Source organism: Lacerta agilis, chromosome 8 (assembly GCF_009819535.1).
Source record: "Lacerta agilis isolate rLacAgi1 chromosome 8, rLacAgi1.pri, whole genome shotgun sequence".
NCBI classification, from domain to species: domain Eukaryota; kingdom Metazoa; phylum Chordata; class Lepidosauria; order Squamata; family Lacertidae; genus Lacerta; species Lacerta agilis.
The window spans coordinates 62,955,661-62,976,106 of record NC_046319.1 but is presented as its reverse complement, the minus strand read 5'-3'; the positions used below and the strand labels follow the sequence as shown (position 1 = coordinate 62,976,106).

The 20,446-nt window shown below is 47.4% G+C and overlaps 1 protein-coding gene across 3 annotated transcripts in view; it reads left to right on the top strand.

The window, feature by feature from the left end:
- Window positions 1-2,225: 2,225 nt before the first annotated feature.
- Window positions 2,226-20,446, top strand: part of SYTL1 (synaptotagmin like 1) — a 38,341-nt gene continuing 20,120 nt past the window's right edge. For 2 of the 3 annotated variants that reach the window (XM_033157905.1, XM_033157903.1), the window contains exons 1-3: window positions 2,226-2,463; window positions 16,424-16,828; window positions 18,836-18,984. In XM_033157905.1, the coding sequence (XP_033013796.1) occupies window positions 16,701-16,828; window positions 18,836-18,984 (277 nt within the window). In that variant the 5' untranslated portion in view covers window positions 2,226-2,463; window positions 16,424-16,700. Of the gene's footprint in view, window positions 2,464-16,315; window positions 16,829-18,835; window positions 18,985-20,446 lie in introns of those variants that run through there. The other variant, XM_033157904.1, reaches the window with a different exon arrangement.

Genomic DNA, 20,446 nt, shown 5'->3' with positions numbered 1-20,446 from the left:
CCTGATCTATTTTGTTCCTGCCCCTGTGATGTAACCCAAGTTCCTACATATTTTGGATATTTCTTGGCAGGGGGCCCTTGACAGTGTCTTGCTCCTAAGGAAAGCATTGGGCTGAACACAAGGCAATGCTTTCTCATAGAGGATGTGTGGATCTCTGACTTTTGTAGTCCAAACCTTATTGTCTGACCATCAGTTCCTTATCTGAAATTGTCAGGCTTGAATGAGGCCCACAGAATAGGTTCCAATGCCTGCTTGGCTCTGTGGGTTTGTGTGTGGTGCTTTCAGCAGTTACTCTGGTTTGCAAATTGGTTCACGGGCCCCTAAAGTCTGGCAAACCCTGGTGTTAGTGGTTAGCGTGCTGGACTTGGAATCTCAAGTTCAAATCCTTGCTCAGCTACTTTGCAGGGTGGGGTAAAATAAGGTGACTCTTGAGTCTGCCACTCTTGAGCTCCTCAGAGGAAATGTGAGAGGTGATAGTGTTGAGAAATAAAGGGTGGGGGGAATATTCTGGCCCCTCACTCTGATAATTTACACCTTCCTCTGAGAGTTGGAGAAGAAGATTAAAATATTGTAACCACAGGTCAGTTGCTGTGAGATTCAGCTGTCTTATCTATGCCCAAACAGGGCTGAGGGAGGAACTCAGTTCCTCTCACATTTTAAAGTGAACCCTACCTAATTCACACATCCCAAAACAAAAAAGGAATAAAAATGCATCTATCTTTAGAAATTCTCCAGTTCTCCAACTAAAACATGTATATTAGGGGAAATAATATTGGTGAGAACTATGTACAAAAATAGGGACCCGCGTGGTGCTGTGGTCTAAACCACAGAGCCTAGGGCTTGCTGATCAGAAGGTCAGCAGTTTGAATCCCCATGATGGGGTGAGCTCCCGTTTTTTGGTCCCTGCTCCTGCCAACCTAGCAGTTCGAAAGCATGTCAAAGTGCAAGTAGATAAATAGGTACCGCTCCGGCGGGAAGGTAAACGGTGTTTCCATGCGCTGCTCTGGTTTCACCAGAAGCGGCTTAGTCATGCTGGCCACATGACTTTGGAAGCTGTCCGCAGACAAACGCCGGCTCCCTCGGCCTATGAAGTGAGATGAGCACCGCAACCCCAGAGTCGTCCGTGACAGGACCTAATGGTCAGGGGTACCTTTACCTTTTTATGTACAAAAATGCATCTAGGGAAATCTGCTGGGGAGGGGGGAAGTATATAGGGAAAAATTGCAATAAAATGCTAACAGATTTTCATGAGGACTTACAAAAACCCCACACATTGCAAAAGTATGTACTGTATAGCAAAAATAGTGCTCCATCAGTGTTAGATTGATTTGATAAATATGAACTATCAGAGTGTCAAATTTAACATAATACAGTAGATAATAAACAATTGTACAAGGTCTTATTTGTTCATCAAACATCAGGACAATATTCAACCACATACCAGTAGTGCCTTTGCTTTATTGTAAATATTCAGACTGCATATAGATTATATATATGTTTGCAATAATCAACATTTGTAAATAAAATTTTGTTATAAATATGAAAAAATCACAAACTGGTGTAGACATGCAGGAAACTGAGCTGAAGAATGGGACCATAAGAAACTGAAGCTGAGAGACTGGATAATCTGTCGGTGTCTCTTGGCTTTTCATTTTTCCAGTTTGAATTTATGTTCTCCACATTTCCACATCAGCTTGCAATTATTATTATTTTTTAAGGTCCTCATGAAAACACAGCAGCATTTTAGTGTGAATTTCTCCTGATATGCACATTTTTCTATGCAATTTTGCCAAATGTATGCACTTTTACAAAGCAATTTCCCCTAATAGAGCTTTATGTTATTTTCACTAATATACATCGATATGCACACTTTACCTTAGTATATGCATTTTTGTACGCATTACTTGGCTAGCGAATGGCATTGCAAAAAGCAGGTTTTGAAGGATGGCTTCTGCTCATGTATTGTTTTGGAAAATGTGAATTAGGCTGGTTCACTTTTTACATGTGGACTGAATCAAATTCCTCCCCCTCCTTAATGAGTTCCAAGCCACTTTTTGCATGGACACCCGACCCACCAGCTTGGCTCCTTAGACAGCTCCAAATGTCAGTCTTCAGTGGCTTGATCCTTGCAGTCCACTCCAGCCCAGGCAGCAGCTTTGGTTCCAGGCCCGGCTTTCCCTCCAGCTTTGTGGGTAGGTATTTACCTCTCTCTCTCTCTGCGCTTGACTCAGCCTTAGCACTCCTGCTAGGGCTGTTTCTGAGCTGCATTGAGAAAGTACAAGGCAGGCAGAGGAGGAAGAGGGAAGTGGGGATGACTCAAGAGAGCAAACTTCTGCTTTGCTCGAGAAAGAGCCGGGGAGGCTCCTCCAGGATCCTTCTGCTGCCACAGTGACACTCAGTCGCGCACACCCCACCTTCCTCTGGCCGGCTGGGTCTTGCAGGGTAGGGACCCCACCTGGGCAGGTAACATGACTTCCTCCTTCTGCTTTCCTGTTGGCAGACGCTTTGGGCGTGAGGTTCAGGAGTCCCACCTTTGCAGGAGCATATGGGAGAGCTGAGACAGGATCCGGGAGGGAAGGAACTGTGTAATACGCTGCGGAGTTGGTTTGGCTCTCAAGTTTCTGCTTGTCTCTCCGTCTCCCAGATCCTGTTCAGCTGCGAATACACGTACCTGTTTGGGGAGTGCCTGCTGGTGGAAAGTGTATGTATGTTTGTGTGTGATGGCCGCTTGCCCATGCTGGTTGCCCGAGAGCTGCAGTGTGCATATGCTATGCCCGCGGTGCAATTTCAGTCATTTTAGGCTCTGGATTTAATGGGATTCTTATTTTTATTTTGGAAAGGTGGGGCCCCCTTGTTACCTGACTTCACTGGTTTCAAAATGTGGTGAGCCAGCGTTCTTGTGTTTCCAGGAGCCCCCCTGCTCACTCTGCATGCTGTGGGACCCTTCTGCCACAAAATCCTCCCCTGCCCTGTTCTCCTATTTTGATGCCACTGCCTCTGCCGGGGAGACACCACCTGGTCTTCCTACAAGCAAGGGCAGGCTCCCAAAGGTTGGAAGACTGGTTTCCCCACCCCAGAGCCGCCACACTTCTCCCTTCGCATGGAGCACCCAGGAACATTCGTGGGGCAGGGGGTGTTTGTGTGAAAGAACGGTTGTTTTGCAGACCCAACTCCCAAGTGATGGAGTCCCACTGAGAGAGGGGTCTCCTAAGGGTGTCCCGCAGTCACCTCAGAGCTAGTAGTGCTGCCAGGGTGGGACTGTGGGGCAAAAGTGCAGAGCCCCCACCTGAGCAGAAGGAGCAGGAGGGTCTCCAATCACAGCAGGGCCAATTTTACAATTGTAGTCTCTGAAGTCAAGGGGTAGGTATAGCTCGGTGGTGCAGCATCTGCCTTGCATGCCGAAGGTCTTGGGACTCCCGGTCTGAAATCCTCAAGAGCAGCTGTCTGCCAGTGCAGAGAGTACTGAGCTAAATGGACTGTTGGGCTGACTCAGTGTAAGGCAGCTTCCTGTGTTCCTGTGTAACCATTTTGAAGTAACTGAAGGAATGCACATTACTATTTAAAGCTCCCCTGGTCCCAGCCAGGAGACCATGGCCTCTAGAGTCTAAAATTACCAAAGTGAACTGCTGTCCCAGAGGTGACACATGTGCGACCCCAATAGAAACAGCAAAGGCAGTGAACTTGCAGTCGGTAGGCCGTCCATCCCTTTGCATGCAAGATCCCTGTGCTTTTAGCAGCTGGCGAAAACGGGAGCATTTTGTTTGGCTTGCGTTTTCATGCAAAGCTACCTGATTTGCAATTCCTGAGCCAGTAGAGAGGGCCGAAGGCATAGCTGTCCTTCTCTGAATTTTTGTAGTGCAGTTTGCCAAACAAACAAAAAAAATGCACATATTGGTGAAAATGATGTACGAAACTGCTCTGCATTAGAGGGAAAGCTTATATTGGGTAAAATTGTGCACCAAACTGCATATTTTAAGAGAAATCGATGTGAAAATGCATATGGATTTTGTGCAGATTTTTGTGGGGGAAATGGCCAATTGGTACAGAAACAGGGTAAACTGAACTTGAGGTTGGTAAAATGAGAGCATGAAAGAATCCAAATTTGACAGATTCACCTATCCCTAGATGGGAAGGAATCAAACATGGAGTGGTGCTGCCTGTCATCGCCCCCTTTGCTCTGAAACAAGCTGCTCCTGGACAGTAATGTTTTTTCCTCACAAAATGTGCAACTGCTTGACCAGGTTCCACGAGCTGTTAAAAACAGGGGACTGTAGTGTCTCATCCCAGAGTTGGGTGCATGACGAAGGACGCAGATAGATAAAAGGAAAGTGCAGTGGGGTCAAACGGCACTAGGTTCCTTCTCCTTAAGTTAGTCGGAATTTGGAGGGACGTTAGCTGTCTTAAAGCAACAACTACTGCTCGTATTTGGGAAGAATGTTCTCCTTTTAATATTTTTCTTGTCTTGTTCCCTGTTTTAATAGCCTCAGAAAATAAACAAGGGCACCCTTAACTTGCAGTCCCTCCAATTAAGATTGGCCTTTAACTGCTAATCAACTAATTATTTTATTGATTAATCCAATTAAAGTTGGCAACCCTCATGTTTAATACCCTGAGCTCATTTGTGTGGGGTGTGTGCTGTATATAAATGCATATATGGCTGAGGGTGTTCTCTGTTTGGCTAAGGTGTACCTGTGTGTCCAACAGGTGGAGTTTTGTAAGTGCTTTTAGTGTGTCACTGGACTACGGTATTTGCAAAAGTTTGATCAGCTTGGGCATCTGGTTGTTTTTGTTTCTGCTGTGCTCTATTCTGTGAGCTGTATACTACTTATTTTCCTGTATCCCGCCCACAATAGTGGCTGAGCACCTCTCTCTTGTTTCCATCGGAGACAGAAATAGAACCGCAACCTGAACATATTTAGGAGTGTGGTAAGACCTCAGCCACATTGGTTCCTTGTGTGAGGAGGAGGCATGTTTGTTTGTGTCTGTAAAGGTCCTAGTTCTTCAGAAGAACTCTGGTCCTTGAGTTTGTTTCTGGCAATTTCCTCAAGACATTAGTCATCTTTGCCTTCAAGGGATGCTCCTGGGACCATGATCATTTGAGACTGAGGGAGCCTGCTTAACTCAGTTGGTTAGAGCAGGGGTCCCCAAACTAAAGCCCGGGGGCTGGATGCGGCCCAATCGCCTTCTAAATCCGCAGGGACGGTCCGCGAATCAGCGTGTTTTTACATGAGTAGAATGTGTCCTTTTATTTAAAATGCATCTCTGGGTTATTTGTGGGGCATAGGAATTTGTTCATATTTCCCCCCCCCCCAATATAGTCCAGCCCCTCACAAGGTCTGAGGGACAGTGGACCAGCCCCCTGCTGAAAAAGTTTGCCGACCCCTGGGTTAGAGCGTGGTGCTGATAACGCCAAAGTTGCAGGTTCGATTCCCCATATGGGACAACTGCATATTCCTGCATCGCAGGGGGTCGGACTAGGTGATCCGCACTTTACGATTCTATAATCCAACTTTACGATTCTATAATCGCCCACACTTCCACTTGTTGTGTGATGAGTAAGCATGGGTCTGAGAGCTTTCCTGCGCCTCCCAATATTTCTAGGCCCGGGTCGTAGCGGTTTTCCGTTTGCCCCGCCACTTTCCTCAGAAAAACCTGATTCACATTTGCTCTGATTTCACAATAAACAGTGGGATTCCTGGAAGGGAAGTGGTGGGGCAAACGGAAGCCTGGCTGAGCCCGAATATTTGCTGATTGTCTGGGACTACTGGTTGCTGAATTGTAACACTTGGACTGCAGGAGTTTTATAAACCTAAAAGCATGTATGTACCCTGGAGTTGTCGTGTCCCCCCCCCCCAAAAAAACAGTCCTGACTTCAGTCACTGTGAAATTTGGAGCACTGGTTTTAACTACCTCAGTGTTTCCCAAACTTGTGTCTCCATCTGTTGCTGGACTACAACTCCCATCATCCCTAGCTAGCAGGACCTGTTGTCAGGGATGATGGGAGTTGTAGTCTAGCAACAGCTGGGGACCCAACATATTTGGCCTTGGCCACATTCACACCATACATTTAAAGCACTAGGATACCACTTTAAACAGTCATGGCTTCCTGAAAAGAATCGCTGGAATTGTAGTTAAGGGTGCTGAGAGTTGTTAGGAAGCCCATATTCCCTTCACAGAACTACGATTCCCATAGTTCACTGTGAAGTTGATTGGGAATTGTAGCCATGACTGTTTAAAGTAGTGTCACATTGATTTAAATGCCATATTATATAGAACGATGGTGCCTTTCTAGCATAACAGCTTCTTGTTTCTAAATCACATGGCGAGATGCAGGCCTTGTCTAAGCTGGTTCTTTCTTGGTTGCCTAAACACAAAAATGCTGAGCTGCTGCCTTTCATCTCATTACTTAAGTGCCTATCAAGATATGAAATGTTACTTTAATGTGTTTGAATTCTTAAAAAAAATATTTGCAAAGGTAACAAAAACAAGAAAAGAAATGTGTTTGAGTTGCAGTAATCCCAGAATACATACAAACATATCCATTTAGGAGCTGGGACCTAGCAACAGGAGGTCACCCCGTTGCAAAGCTGTCTGCAGACAAATGCCGGCTCCCTTGGCCTGTAGAGTGAGATGAGCACCGCAACCCCAGAGTTGTCCGCGACTGGACCCTAACGGTCAGGAGCACCTTAACCTTTACCTTTTTATCCAGTTAAGATTTAAGGTAACATCCACTTAGCTGGCAATAGGCCCTATTGAGCTTGGGGGCCCCCGGGGGTGGGATTTAGGCCTAATCTGCACTATGCTTTTAAAGCAGTATTATACCACTTTAAAACAGCCATAGCTCCCCCCCCCCAATAACCCTGTGAACTGTAATTTGTTAAGGGTGCTGCAAGTTGTTAGTAGACCTCTGTTCCCCTCACAGGGCTACAATCAGGTGTACCTAGTGACAGTGCCCCCCATGACTTTACCACACACCTTTGTGCCACGGTGCAAGAAGGATAGGAAACTTCTGCATTTGATCTCACTTCAACAGCAGCGGTTCGTCACCATGCACATAAACTATACATCATAAACCCCATCTTAGGATAGACTTCAGTGCATCACTCCTGATTTTTTATGAAAGAAAATTTGACAAGCTATTGTGGCATAGTGGTTAGAGTGCAGGACTAGGACCTGGGAGTTGTTGTTCAGTCATTCAGTCGTGTCCGACTCTTCGTGACCCCATGGACCAGAGCACACCAGGCACGCCTATCTTTCACTGCCTCCCGCAGTTTGGCCAAACTCATGCTAGTCCAACCATCTCATCCTCTGTCGTCCCCTTCTCCTTGTGCCCTCCATCTTTCCCAACATTAGGGGTTTTTCTAGGGTGTCTTCTCATGAGGTGGCCAAAGTACTGGAGCCTCAACGTCGGGACCTGTCCTTCCAGTGAGCACTCGGGGCTGATTTCTGTAAGGATGGATAAATTTGATCTTTTTGCACTCCATGTGACTCAAGAGTCTCCTCCAGCACCATAATTCGGACCTGGGAGACCAGGGTTCAAATCCCCCACTTGGCCATTGTCATAAGAAAAAAAACCTGCTACTTTCCCCTTATGGTGTACCCAAGAGCCCATATAGAGTCCTTTTGTAGGTTTAAGGCAGGATTTTGTAGGTTTAAGGCAGTTTTTCCATTTCCTCCCTCCTTGCAGAGAAACATTTGAGGTCAATTTGGGAGAGACAAAATGGTTTCAGGACTTTTTTCCTGTACTGTTTCAGACATGTGGTTTATATATTTATGTATGTGTTTGCTTGGTACATTTATTTTATATCTTAGACCTTATAATTCTCATAAAACCATGAAAATAACTTGTGTACAAAAATGTCTTGTATTAGGGGCGAGGGGGTGGACTGCTTGCAATGTGTGTATCAGTCACAATTGTATATACAAATGTGTATATCAGGAGATAGGCTAAAATGCTGACAAATTTTCATGGGGATTTAAAATAAATATATTGCTGAAGAAAGGTGGCGAGCTGGATTTAGGATTGGAAAGACAAGAAACTGCAAGAGCTGTTCATGCTGCCGTTTAAAAGATATCTTGAGTTTAATGAGCAAAATGGATGCCTGTTGTGATTTTATTTCTTTAAAACAAGAAAATAGCTTAAGGCTTAAGAGTGGTTCGGAGAGGCTTACAAATCATCAAGCAATCAATAAATGACAGTCCCGGCCCTCGGGTTTGCAATTTTAAAAAAGACACAGCACTGAAGGAAAATGGTTTAGGAGAAAAGAGGGGAGGGGGGAAGCAAAGTTAGTTGCAAGTTGTTCTAATGCACAGCTGGAGTGAAGCAATTCAGGGAAGGAGGCACAAAAGGTGCTAGACTCTTTGCTGTGCCAATAAGGGGGCCCTGCTCAATCCCTTTTATTCCTTCCTCTGCTGAACCCTGATGGAATGGCTGCTGCTGCCAGGTTTTGGCTGAATGTGATTCAGATGGATTGCGGAGGACAAGTTGAGACCTGCTGCCAGCTGCACGCTCCTGAAGGGAGTGGGGAGAAGATCAAGGGATCAAGGAAGAGAAGGGTTGGATGGCTGGGGATAAAGCCTGCAAAACAGCCTGACAGCCAATCTGCCTGTGGGGCACATGTTAAGGGGGGGGGGGGGGATAGGGAATTCCTTCTTCCTGTCCCAGGGGAATGAGTCCCTCAGGGCGAAAGCAGGCTGAGCTGGGCTGCTTCAGAGTTGAATGTTGATTTTCTGGAAAGAGCGCTAGGCAAATCCCGGGCTGGATCTCTGGGCTGGAGTATAGACCCGTTTCCTTGGCAGGGCAAGGCACTCCCCCATCCTCAAAACAGGGGGCAGGCCTGCCTGCTTTTCTTGGGGATGAACATCCCATTCCACAAGCCAAGCTGTTTACTCAAAATACCATTATCCAAAGTAAGGCATTTATGACCACAAACTATTTGCAGAAAGGTTTGCATGCCTTTATTGTAGACGGAAGTGTTTGGAACGTGTTGGGGTGTGTGTGTGGATATGGTGGCCTATGAGTTGCAGGGGCAGAGAGAAAAACAGTTGAAGGAGCTGGGTGTGTTTAGCCCACAGTATGTCTTTTAACAGAGGGGTTGGGAGCCTCTGGCCTCTAGGACTGTCTATCTGGACCTCAGGGCTCTCTCCAGGCCCTACTGGCCCTACTCTGTGCCATCCTTGAGTTCTTTCGCCTGGCTGGGGTTTGGCCTTGACCTGTGATGATGCCTGTGGCTTGGCTGAGTTGTGCTTGCAGAAACTCCTGGCTCTTGCCCAGCTTGGATGTCACCTATGGTGCACAGGTAAGAGCCCCACCCATTGCTCTGCCCACCTTTGGCTCTGCCCCTTCTGCTTTTCCTCTGGACCCACCGACCACTGGAATGTGGCCCCCAAAAGGTTACGTATTAGAGATGTGGCCCTCAGGCTGAAGAAAAGTTCAGATGAAACATACAGAAGCCAAAAAACAACAGAAGGTTTCTCCTGTTCTGTCCTTATTTGATGTGCTCTCTGCACCCTACCCCCGGCACATGGTGATAACCTGAAGGAGCAGAAATAATTTTGAATGCTGCTTTATAAAAATGGAATAAACATGTGTCTGCTCCACCCCTTACTCATCAAGCACTACCCCTGAGCAGCCAGTCTCTGTCTCCTGAACCACCAGGTATTGCCTATCGTCCTCTGGTATTAGGCGTCACAGCTCTCCAATCAACCCTGTCTCTGTTTGAAAGAGCTTTGGCAGAAGTTTTGGGCAAGGGAAAAACAACCAAGACTGGCTTCTTTTTTGTCAAGCCAGCCGGTTGCCTCATCCTGGAGATAATGGTATTTCTGGCTGTTTCTTATGCAACCTTCCTCCATCCAGTTGACCAAGAATGCACCATATCTTTCCCAACACAAGCTTCAGGAGGAAGCTAGAAACTAGATTGCTGACTGTCCAGAGGAGGTGGATGGGGGCCGGGGGAGGTGACGTAGTCTTAGATAAAATGTGGTTGATATAACCCAGGGCCAGGGGTGTGGAACCTCAGGCCCTTGGAACTCTTCCCCAATCACATTCTCTTCCCCACTGGCCACCCTCCTCAGTGGCCCTGGGGTGGGAGTGTATGTAGACTATAGCCTACAGGGCAAAGGAAACATTCACATTTATTGCTCTGCCCACTTTTGCATGTGGCCCTCAGAAGATTGTGAAGAAGGGAATGCGGCCCTCGTGCTGAAAAAGGTTTCCCATCTCTGTAAATAACCTATAGTGATGAAACAATGCTGCCGGTTTATACTCCGTTCCTGTGATTCAGTAAGAAATATCCAGGAGGCAATATTGCACACCCCTGAAATTTCTTGCCACCCATTGCAAACAATGAGTGCTGGCCTGACCCAATACATTTTTATTTTTTTTGCACCAAATTCCCCGCTCCTGTCCCCATTCTACAACCCATGTTTTAGTTAGAAATTGTTGCTGCACTGTGCAGGTATCAACCTTTCCCTTCATCGATCCCTGAGGCAAGGGGTGGGGGACTGTCCATTACCCTGGTGCTTCATCAGATGATATCCTTGCTCCTGCTCTGGAAAAAAATCCCGGATATGTACTTCCTTGCATCTCACCATAACCGACCCACTGCTACGCTTCCAGATTATAGGGCTGGGCCTATGCTACAAATGATCAAAATCTCTGTATCTTGGCATTCTTGACCAAAGTGCTTTTGAAATGGGCAGGTTTAGTAATTAACAGAGGTCCCCCTCCCCTTTCCTACATGGCCCCTAATGGGAAACACCTGCTGCAATGTCTTTTTGATCACCTGCATAATTGCTAAGCAGTGAGGCAAAAGTTGGAACAAGGACAAACCTTTTTGTTTATTGCCTGAACGCTCTTTAAATAACAAGCAATGTTTAACCGTGTCTTGGGCTTGAACCTGAACCGGAGAGATGTTGTGGGAAGGGAGCAGCAGACTGGAAGCTGTGAGCTGAGCCCCTGTGTGTGTGTGTGTGTGTGTGTGTGGAGGGAGAGGCTGTGTTTGTGCAGGGTGTGATTCCTTGCAGCAAGATCTTGCCCGAGTAAACTTCAGGTGACTGTAAAAAAGGAAAAAGAAAAGCCCCTTGAAATCTCTCCAGGATGCAGGCGTGTGTGTTTGCAAGGAGGCATGCCCCAGAGGTCCATCCTCAACTTGGGCAAGGGCTAGGTTGAAAATTAAAGGGGAGTGCATGTATCTGCGAGGGGACTGAAGAAGTGGTAGCTGTCTGGCAAAGCTTGTCCAGCTTTCCTGGGAAACCACAGGCCCAGGACTTGAATGTGGCCCTCCTGACCTCTCTATCTGGCCCCTGGAACTTTCTCCAATCTGCACCTCTCCCTGGCCCTCTTGCTTGTCTGGAATGAGGGGGGGCTAGCCCATTGTACAAAGGTAAAAGTTGCATTAGTTGCTCCACCCACTTTTGCCTCTGGCCCCACCCACATGCACCTCCCAAAAGGTTGCTCAGGAAAGAATGCAGATCTTGGGGTATAAAGTTGGGCCTCCACGCCTACTCTAGGCTTAGGAATTAATTGCTTATGCCCCAAATGTGGAAAGAAATTGAATGTGACCATAAAAGTAATCCTACTTTCATAACACCTGAGCTGTGGGTCACCCAATAAAGCTGAATGGTGGGAGATTCAGGACGGGCAGAGAGAAGCCTTTTTTCACACAGCCCTAGGGATGGAAGGTTGTCTCAATTTTGTTTCTCTCAGTTTCTCCTCTTTCCAGTCTTAAATTAAGTTCTCCACATGCTGCAGAAATTTGCTATATCCCTCATGAAAATTAAGCAGCATTTTAGTGTGGATTTTTGGCTTTGGGAAGGGGGTGTGAGGGCTCTGGGATGCAGCCAGAGCCATCACAGCTTTTGCACAGATGTGGGAATAAATAAACGGAGAATGGGTTTCCTCCACTCTCCATTTATTTATTTATTTATTTCCCACCCAGCCATGCAAAGTTGTGGCTGTGTAAGTAAGTACCTACAACATCCAGGATCAAAAGTGACATGGCTCTGAATGGCAGTTACTGGGGAGCCATTGCTTCGTATAATCTACTTGTGGGCTTCCCGTGTCCATCTGAATGGCTAATGTAGGGATGTTGGACTAAATGAGTGTTTGGCCTGATCCAGCAGCGCTCTTTTTGTGTTTTAAAACTAATCTGGGTGTTCACATTATCTGCTCTAGATAATGGCACAAACCACATCACATCCTGTGATCTGTCAAACTGGGTTTCCTGCTTTGCCCTCTGTTTTGTGGGTTGGGGGTAGCAGAAGGTGTTTGTTGTACAAATGTTTGCATCCCACTGAAAAGGTACAACCTCCCTGTAATTGTTCTGGACGGCAGGATTATGGTCTCGTCTACATGTTTGGGTGCTGAATCTTCACCAGTTTATTTCTTCCTTTCTCTCTCTTTTTGGAATATTCGAATACTTTTGAAGTAATCGCTGAATGCTTGACATCTGTATTTAACATTGGATTTCAGAACTGGATAACATTCAGTTCAGAAGTGGTGGTCAGGGCAAGTGAAGAGGCTGTGTGTGTTAATATGACTTGAGTAAAAATGCCTCTTCCAGATTATTGAGACATGAACTTTTGTAGCTCAGGGGCTGTTTCATCAGATACAGGAAGTGGACCAAGAAAGTGGCAGGTTGAGGCATCCTGCACAATAGCACGCTGACAAAGCAAGAACTCAAGGCAACAGGAATGTGAAACCCACATCCGGATTATTGTAGCGTTTTCTTTTGGTTTTTGTATTTTTCTTGATCTTTAGCTTCTCAGCCTCTAAAATACACCTTTTACCTTTTGACTGGTATAGGCTAATGGGTACACATCTGGAATACACATCTATACATTCTGGCCAAGGTATTTTGGTGCCCAAGGCAGAATTATTTCCCCTAGTAGAGTATAAAGTAAAGGTAAAGAGACCCCTGACCATTAGGACCAGTCGTGTCCGACTGGTCATCTTGTGTTACTGGCCAAGGGAGCCGGCGTACAGCTTCCAGGTCCTGTGGCCAGCATGACAAAGCCTCTTCTGGTGAACCAGAGCAGCGCACAGAAACGCCGTTTACCTTCCCGCTGGTACCTTCCTGCCGGAGCGGTACCTATTTATCTACTTGCACTTTTGACGTGCTTTTGAACTGCTAGGTGGGCAGGAGCTGGGACCGAGCAACAGGAGCTCACCCCATCGCAGGGATTCGAACCGCCGACCATGTACAGTATAGTGCAGGGGTCTGCAACCTTTAAGATGAAAAGAGCCACTTGGACCCGTTTCCAAAGGAAAAAACAACAACTGGGAGCCGCAAAACCATTGCGACATTTAAAACAAATATAGCACTGCATATATTGTTTCTTACCTTAATGCAATAATAATAAATAACGTATAGGAGCCAATGCAAAGTATAATCAGTAAAAACAACAAGAATAAGTTCTTACTTTTTTGCATTGACTCAGGGGCGTACCCAGGATCAAAACTGGGGGGGGGGGGGGGGCAAGCCATGGTCGTTCAGGTTGTGACATTTCAGCACGGAAAGGCGAATGAAACCAAAATTTTAGGGAAATTATATATAATTATAGCAGTGCTTTATTACAATTATTTGCTTGGTTTTTTTAAATTTTTATTCTAGTTACATGTCTTATACCAGGGGTGGCCAACTCCCAAGAAACTGTGATCTACTTTTAGCAGTGATCTACCCCCGTTTTTTGGGGTTCAGCTCAAAGTTGTTTTTGGGGGTGGGGTGGGAGAGAGGGCTTCCCCCTCTAAGATAGGTTGGCAAGCGAACTAAGAAAGAAAGAAAAAGGGGGGGGGAATTTGGTTTAGAAAGGGAGAGGGAGGGACACAAAGGGAAAGAGAGAAAGGAAGAGACGGGGTAGAAAACAGATGGGGGTGAGAATGGAAAAGTGGGGTGGAAAAAATATAAATTGGGGGTGGGGTGGGGTGGGGAGAATATCTATTAAAAATATGTAGTAGTTTAAAAAATAAAAATAAAGGGGGGAAATCTTTTTCTTCTTTTTCCTTTTTTGAAAACAAAAACAAAAGGGGAAGAGAAAAGAAAAAGGGGGGATAGAGGGAGAAAAGGGTAATAATAAAAATTCAAATAGAGTGGCTGCAGCAGCTGTGGGGGTGTTTGTTTGTTTTTCATTTGTTTGTTTGTTTTAAAAATGGGATTTCCCCCCTTGGATTAAAAAAGGAGGGGAGGAAGAAAAAGAGAGGGGGGGGGGGTGTGGGAGAGCAAGGCAAAAAGCCAAAAGCAAAAAACAGGTTTGGGGGGGGAAGGAAAAAAAGAAAAGATATTGGGGGGAAAATTAGTAATTAAAAATATTTAAAAAATAGTTTTTTTAAAACAAGAAAAGAAATAAAGTAGAATGTATTTGAATAATAAATATATATATATAAAATAAAGTAAAAAATACTAGGTGAGAGTATGGCGAAGAGGTCTTTACCAGTGAGAGTCAGGCCTTCCTCCGACGAGCCGGCCGCTGGGGGGGGTGGGTTCGGGTTGGGCCTGTGTCCCTTCGTGGCCCTCTTCAGCCTACCTCTCCCCTCTTTGGCGGTGGTTGCACGGCGGCTGGGCACCAGGGAAGAGGTTTTACCTTCCCTGGGTGTCCCTCTTCTCTCCTTGGGATGGCGATTAGCCGGCAGCGGCGGCGGCTGCGATGGCGGCAACGAGTGTTTCCCTTGGGACGGGAGCTGTGGGGGCGGCAGGGGGGGTCGGGGTCTCCCTTTCCACGGGGGTGGCGCCCTGCCGCCATCCCTTCGGCCACCAAGCGGCCCAATCCCCGGGGGCTCCCGCAGCCTGCCAGGCCCAGCGGGAAGCCCCCACAGCAGCAGCGACGGCGGCAGCGCATTGCGCCCCGCCGTCATCCCTTCGGCCGCCACGCGGCCCGATCCTGGTGCTCCCGCAGCCTGCCAGGCCCAGCAGGAGGCCCCTGAAACCAGCGGAGGCGGCCCCGCCTCCATCTCTTCGGCCGTCACACGGCCCGATCCTGGGGCTCCCGCAGCCCGCCAGGCCCAGCGAGAGGCCCCCAACGAAAGTGTCGGCGGCGGCAGGGCCCATCGCCCTCCCGCGCCGACGGCAAACAATTGGCCGCCGCGCGGCCCGAACCCGGGGGCTCCCTCAGCGCTCTAGGCACAGCAGGCAGCCCCCTAAGCACCAACCATAGCGGCCCAATCAGCAGGAGGCCCCCCCAAGGCGGGGCAGCAGCGCAGGCGGGGCAGCAGCGCGGCAAGTGGGTGGGCCAGCAGCACGGCGCGCCGTCGCCTACATTTCGGCGCTAAGCGCCGTCCCTGCCCCGAGCCGCGGCAGCCCTTTGAAAGAGCCGCATGCGGCTCGCGAGCCGCGGGTTGCCGACCCCCGGTATAGTGCATTCTTACTGTTCATTTTCACTAATAGGTAGTTGTATGCACAGTTTACTTTAGTATATGTATTTTGTACACATTACTGGAGTGCAAAATTTGGAGAAGTGTGAATTACAAAGTGTTTCCCTTGCAAATTGTATTGGAAAGTGCAAATTAGCTAGGTTTGCCTTTAACTGAGAACTGAATTGAATAGACTACTTAACATTTAGGGGAGGAATTCAAAAATACGTATGACATATTTTTTTAATCCTAAAACATCATAAAATTACAACAAAATGCGAACCCATAGAACGACTGTTTAGAGTGGTATGTTACGGCTTTAAATGTAAAGCACAGGCAAGACCTTAGTTCAGTCTGCTTGAATTGCACCCCTTGAGTTGCACAGAAGCTGTTGCAAAGTGTCCTGCTTTAGGGCCCTCCATCTGCGTTTCTCTTCCATTGCAGGATCTTTCTTCGGGATGCAGCACAGATGCACTGCAAGCGTGCCTTGTTTCTACTCTAGCTGTGTCTCTTTCTCCATCAACACAGTTCCATGTCCACAGTTCGGCTTTCCTTTGAAAAACCATAATCCAGAAGCATTGTTATTTAGATGCTTCCCATGCTGTGGCTGTAGAAGCATTTCCCGCCAGTGTACAGCTGAACTCCTGAAGCAGTTTCTTGAAGAGATGCTTTGGGCTGCAATTGCTACCATCCTTGACCCATGACCATAATGATGGGAGGACGTTGCACAAAGGGGCATTTTAAAAATAAGGACAAGGAATCTGTGTCAACAGATTTCTTCTTAGGAATCACCTGGGGAGACATTCTCCACAAAAGCAGTACTTGGTAATAGGAAACAAACCCTTTAGTTTAGGTACATCTGTATAGCACAGATGTAGAACTGTCTTGTTCATCATTCCCTCTTCCTTCAGGGAACTCTGGGAACTGTAGTGTCAGAGGCCCAGCCGACTACAGTTCCTAAGGTTCTTTGGAACAATTCATGGCAGTTCAACTGATTTTTAAATTAACACCAATGTGTTGCGCTTGAGAATGAGCTTCTGGCATTAAAATTGTGTCTTTCCTGCCTTTCTCTTTCAGCTGGTTGTGGCCTTGTCTCTCAAAATGGCCGATCAGGACGGAGTGTAGTCTCCATGGAGCATTACCTAGAAGGCTTCTTGAGAGCCACTGCTGTACCTATGGCAAAGAGTGGGGTAATAATACTGGCCTGCTGGCTGGACCTCCCGTTTCCATGTCACAGGATGATGTACTGACAGGCCATACCTGAAGGGCCTTTCAGAAGAGCAGCATTTAGACCCTGGTGGCGTTGGCTTGCGGCTGTCACACAGAGTACTTCTCCTCCCCACCCCCACCCCCAATGGATCAAGACATTGGCATGGACTCCTTGCTGGACCTCAGCTTTCTGACTGAGGAGGAGCAGAACGCCATTGCGGAAGTGCTGCGGAGAGACTCGCAGCTGCGGATGTCGGAGGAAGGACGCATCAGGTGAGAGGCAGCTTCATGGTGGTAGTGTAGCCCCAACATGTATGAACACAGAGGCTTCCTTATACCAGGACCAGCTGGTGGAGACTGGTCCATTAGGGCACTGCCCCACCTGTTGGGGTCCGCTAATCGGGCCCAAGCTGCCTTGAAAAGCCAATAAATGTCGTAGGCAGAAGAGATTCCCATAATCACTAAAACGGAGCGGGCGAGCCACACTCACCAGTGTGATGGTGAAGCCGCCACAAATAGCCTTTGTTCATACTTTTTATAGGCACCCCCCCCTCCATTTCCCCCTTTCGAGATTCCTTGCGCTGATCGAAACAGGACACCCTGCCTGGAGACCTTGAAGGGGAGAGTTGCCTGGCAGAGGTTTTCCTGAAAATCGCCTAGCAACGTTATCTGGTCTTCACGTATTTTTGGCTCACCCTCCTAAATTCTAAAGCAGGCGGTTTTACACAGAAGCAAAATGGCGTCAGTTAGGCTAACCAAAAAACAGGACGAGGACAGGCCTCTGTGGCTATTCCTGAGACCCCAGTCTGCCCTCAGCAAGCCTTCCTTGCCTTTCTTTCCAGGTTTGTGGTACTGACAGTCTCAATGATACCCTTGAAGAACTCAGCAGGGAGGAGGCTGGGGACAAAACTAGACTTAGTGGGCTCTGCTAAAAAGTGGAAGATATACAGCTGAGGAGAAAGTAACTGGCCAAGAACCTATCTCTCTCTCTCTCTCATTATGGCAACTGGCTGAAAAGCAAAAGAAAACAAACTGGCTAGGCTGGTTTATTTTGTATTCTGCCTCTCCCCGCCCCGCCCCCGCCCCCACCCCATCCTAACCAGAGTTCTGTTAACAAAGGAGCACACTTTCTTTAGCCGGAATGGAGCAAATGTAATTTACGTTTCGTAGCTATAATTCATCTGAGTCAGTACAAATTCTGGGAGGGGCCCTGGCTCAGTGGCAGAGCATTTGCTTTACATGCACAAGGTCCCAGGTTCAACCCCCAGCTTCTCCAAGTAGGGCTGGGAGGGAACCCTTGCCTGAAACCCCAGAGATCTGCTGCCAGCCAGTGCAAACAATACTGAGCTAGAGAGCCCAGTGGTCTGGTTTGGTATAAGGCAGCCTCCTTTGATTCTGTCTATACAGGAAGGAATTGTTGGGGGCAGGTGGAGAATGAAATATTTCAGTCCCTGGATTCTCTCTCCGTGGGCATTTGGCGTGGAATTTATGAGGCACCTTTGGAAGGATTTCCTAGCTCAGCTGCCTGAGTGGAAATGGTTTTCAGAAATGGTTCTGAAATGTGGTGCCCAGTGATGGTGAGACACAGCTGCTGTGCAACTTTTGGCAATTGCTGAAGATGTGCCTTTTCACCCTGGCCTCAGACACCTGCGATGTATGTTTTCAGGCCTCACCCCGTTCCTGTGACTGCAATTGGCTTTAGTTGTTTTTAATGCTGAATTTTAAATTGTTGTAAACTGCCCTGGGAACCGCTAGTAAAGGGCATGTCGTAAATTTTATTTTTATTATTTTGTATGAGCGGAAGCCTGCAACAAAATGTTGCAGTATGAAGTGCTTCAGTTCAGAATTCTAGCCAGCCAGTCATGTCTTCTTCCAGGGTGCTACCATTCTGTCACCCCACGCAACAATTTTTCACTTCCTGCCCCCAAAAGTCAGTCAGCATTCCATGGCCAGATAGCAAGTCATGGGGAGCTTTAACCCTATATATATTTGAACTACAGCTCTCATCATTCCTGGCCATTAGCAATGCTGGCTGAGGCTGATGGGAGATGGAGTCTATCAACATCTGGGGGTGGGACACAAGTTCTGCATCTCTGGGATATAGGATAGGGTTACCTATTCTGAGATGGTCAGCACAATATTACTTACGTCCATTCAGAAGTAACTCCCATCGAGTTCAGTGAGGGTTACTCCCAGGTAAATGTGCCTAGGAGATTGCAGCCTGAGATTCTGCTCTAGAGAAGCAATCCTCACCTGCCCGCTTGTCTTTCTTCCCTCAAGCAAACTGCGCGAGTCCGTCTCGGATCCCAGCTGGTTGAAGATCTTGTCGGGGGACTGGTTCTGCGATGTCCGTTCAAAGCGGCACCGGCACAATCATTTTGGCTCAGACATTGTCCGGGCTTCCATCCGTCGCAAGAAGAAGCCCAAAGGTAAGGGAGAGAGAAGACCCTCTTCCTGGCTGCCATCCCTGCAGTGCTAAAGCGCGCATCTCTCTCCTCACACTTCTAAACCGGGGGCAAAAGGGATGTGGATGTATTTAAGTCCACAAGTGGGATGGGGGAGTCTGTGGTCCTTCAGATGTTGTAGAACAGGGGTGCAGAACCTCAGGTCTATGGGCTGAATGTGGCCCTCTGGACCCCTCTATCTGGTCCTCAGAAGTTTCTCCAGTCACATACCATCTCCCCGAGTCACTCCCCTCACTTGCTCTGCATTGCATTCTCCTTGAGTGTTTTTGCCTGGCTAGAATGTGCCCTTGAACCCTTAATAATAATCATAATATATTTATTACCCACCCTTCTCCCTAAGGTCCTAGGGCATGTTACAACATTAAAACACAATATTAAAGACAGTTTAGAATACACACACAAAAATATGTACAAAGTGTGACTGGAAAGTTCGGTGAATGGCCACAGAAATTGGACAATGAGAAATATTTGAATATATGAACGGCATTGGAAACCCATGAAATGCTCACAGTTGTGTGCGGAGATGAAGCTGCAACTTGAAAGACAGTTTATGAGTGGTTCAAGCATTTCTATAAAGGACGGCAAACCATCAAAGATGACCCTCTGTCTGGCAGACCGTTGACAAGCAGAACGATGCCAAATGTCAACAGATGTCAAATGTCGTGAGTTATTGATGTGGGATCGGCGTTTGTCCGTCCGAATGATGGCGGAAGAATTGCATATTCCGCATGAAATCGTTACTGACGTTACTGAGTTGTTCCACCCTCATTTTCCCGCTCTGGCCCCACCGGATTTCTTTCTTTTCCCAAAACTGAAATCTGCACTGAAAGGGCACAGATTTCCCAACATTTCACACGTCCGAGCTGCTCTGACGAGGGAACTGAAAGCAGTACGAAAAGAGGACTTCTCCAGAAGTTTCCAACAGTACTACGAACATTGTCAACGGTGCATTGTATCAGAGGGGGCCTACTTTGAAGGCCTGCAAGGTATGTATGTTCAAATATTTCTCGCTGTCCCATTTCTGTGACCATTCACCAAACTTTTCGGTCACACCTTGCATATGTGTGAGTCTATATGTATATGCACGCACGCACGCATGCACGCACACAAACATACACACACAAACATCTATCCTTGCTTGCTTGGATGGAGGACAGAGATTGGTTTGTGTTGAAACTAGCCTGCCATACAAGGGTAAAATTTACTTCATTGTCCTGCTGGCTTTTGCCCCTGGCCCTGCCCATCAGTTGCATGTGCCCCCCCCCCCGGAAGGGAATGCAGCCCTCAGGCTAAAGACTCTTCCTCATCACAAGAACATGAGAAGAGTGTGCTGGATCAGGCCAATGGCCCATCTGGTCCAGAATCCTCTAACTCATGGTGGCCACCCAGATGCCTGTGGGAAGCCTGCAAGCAGGACCTGAACACA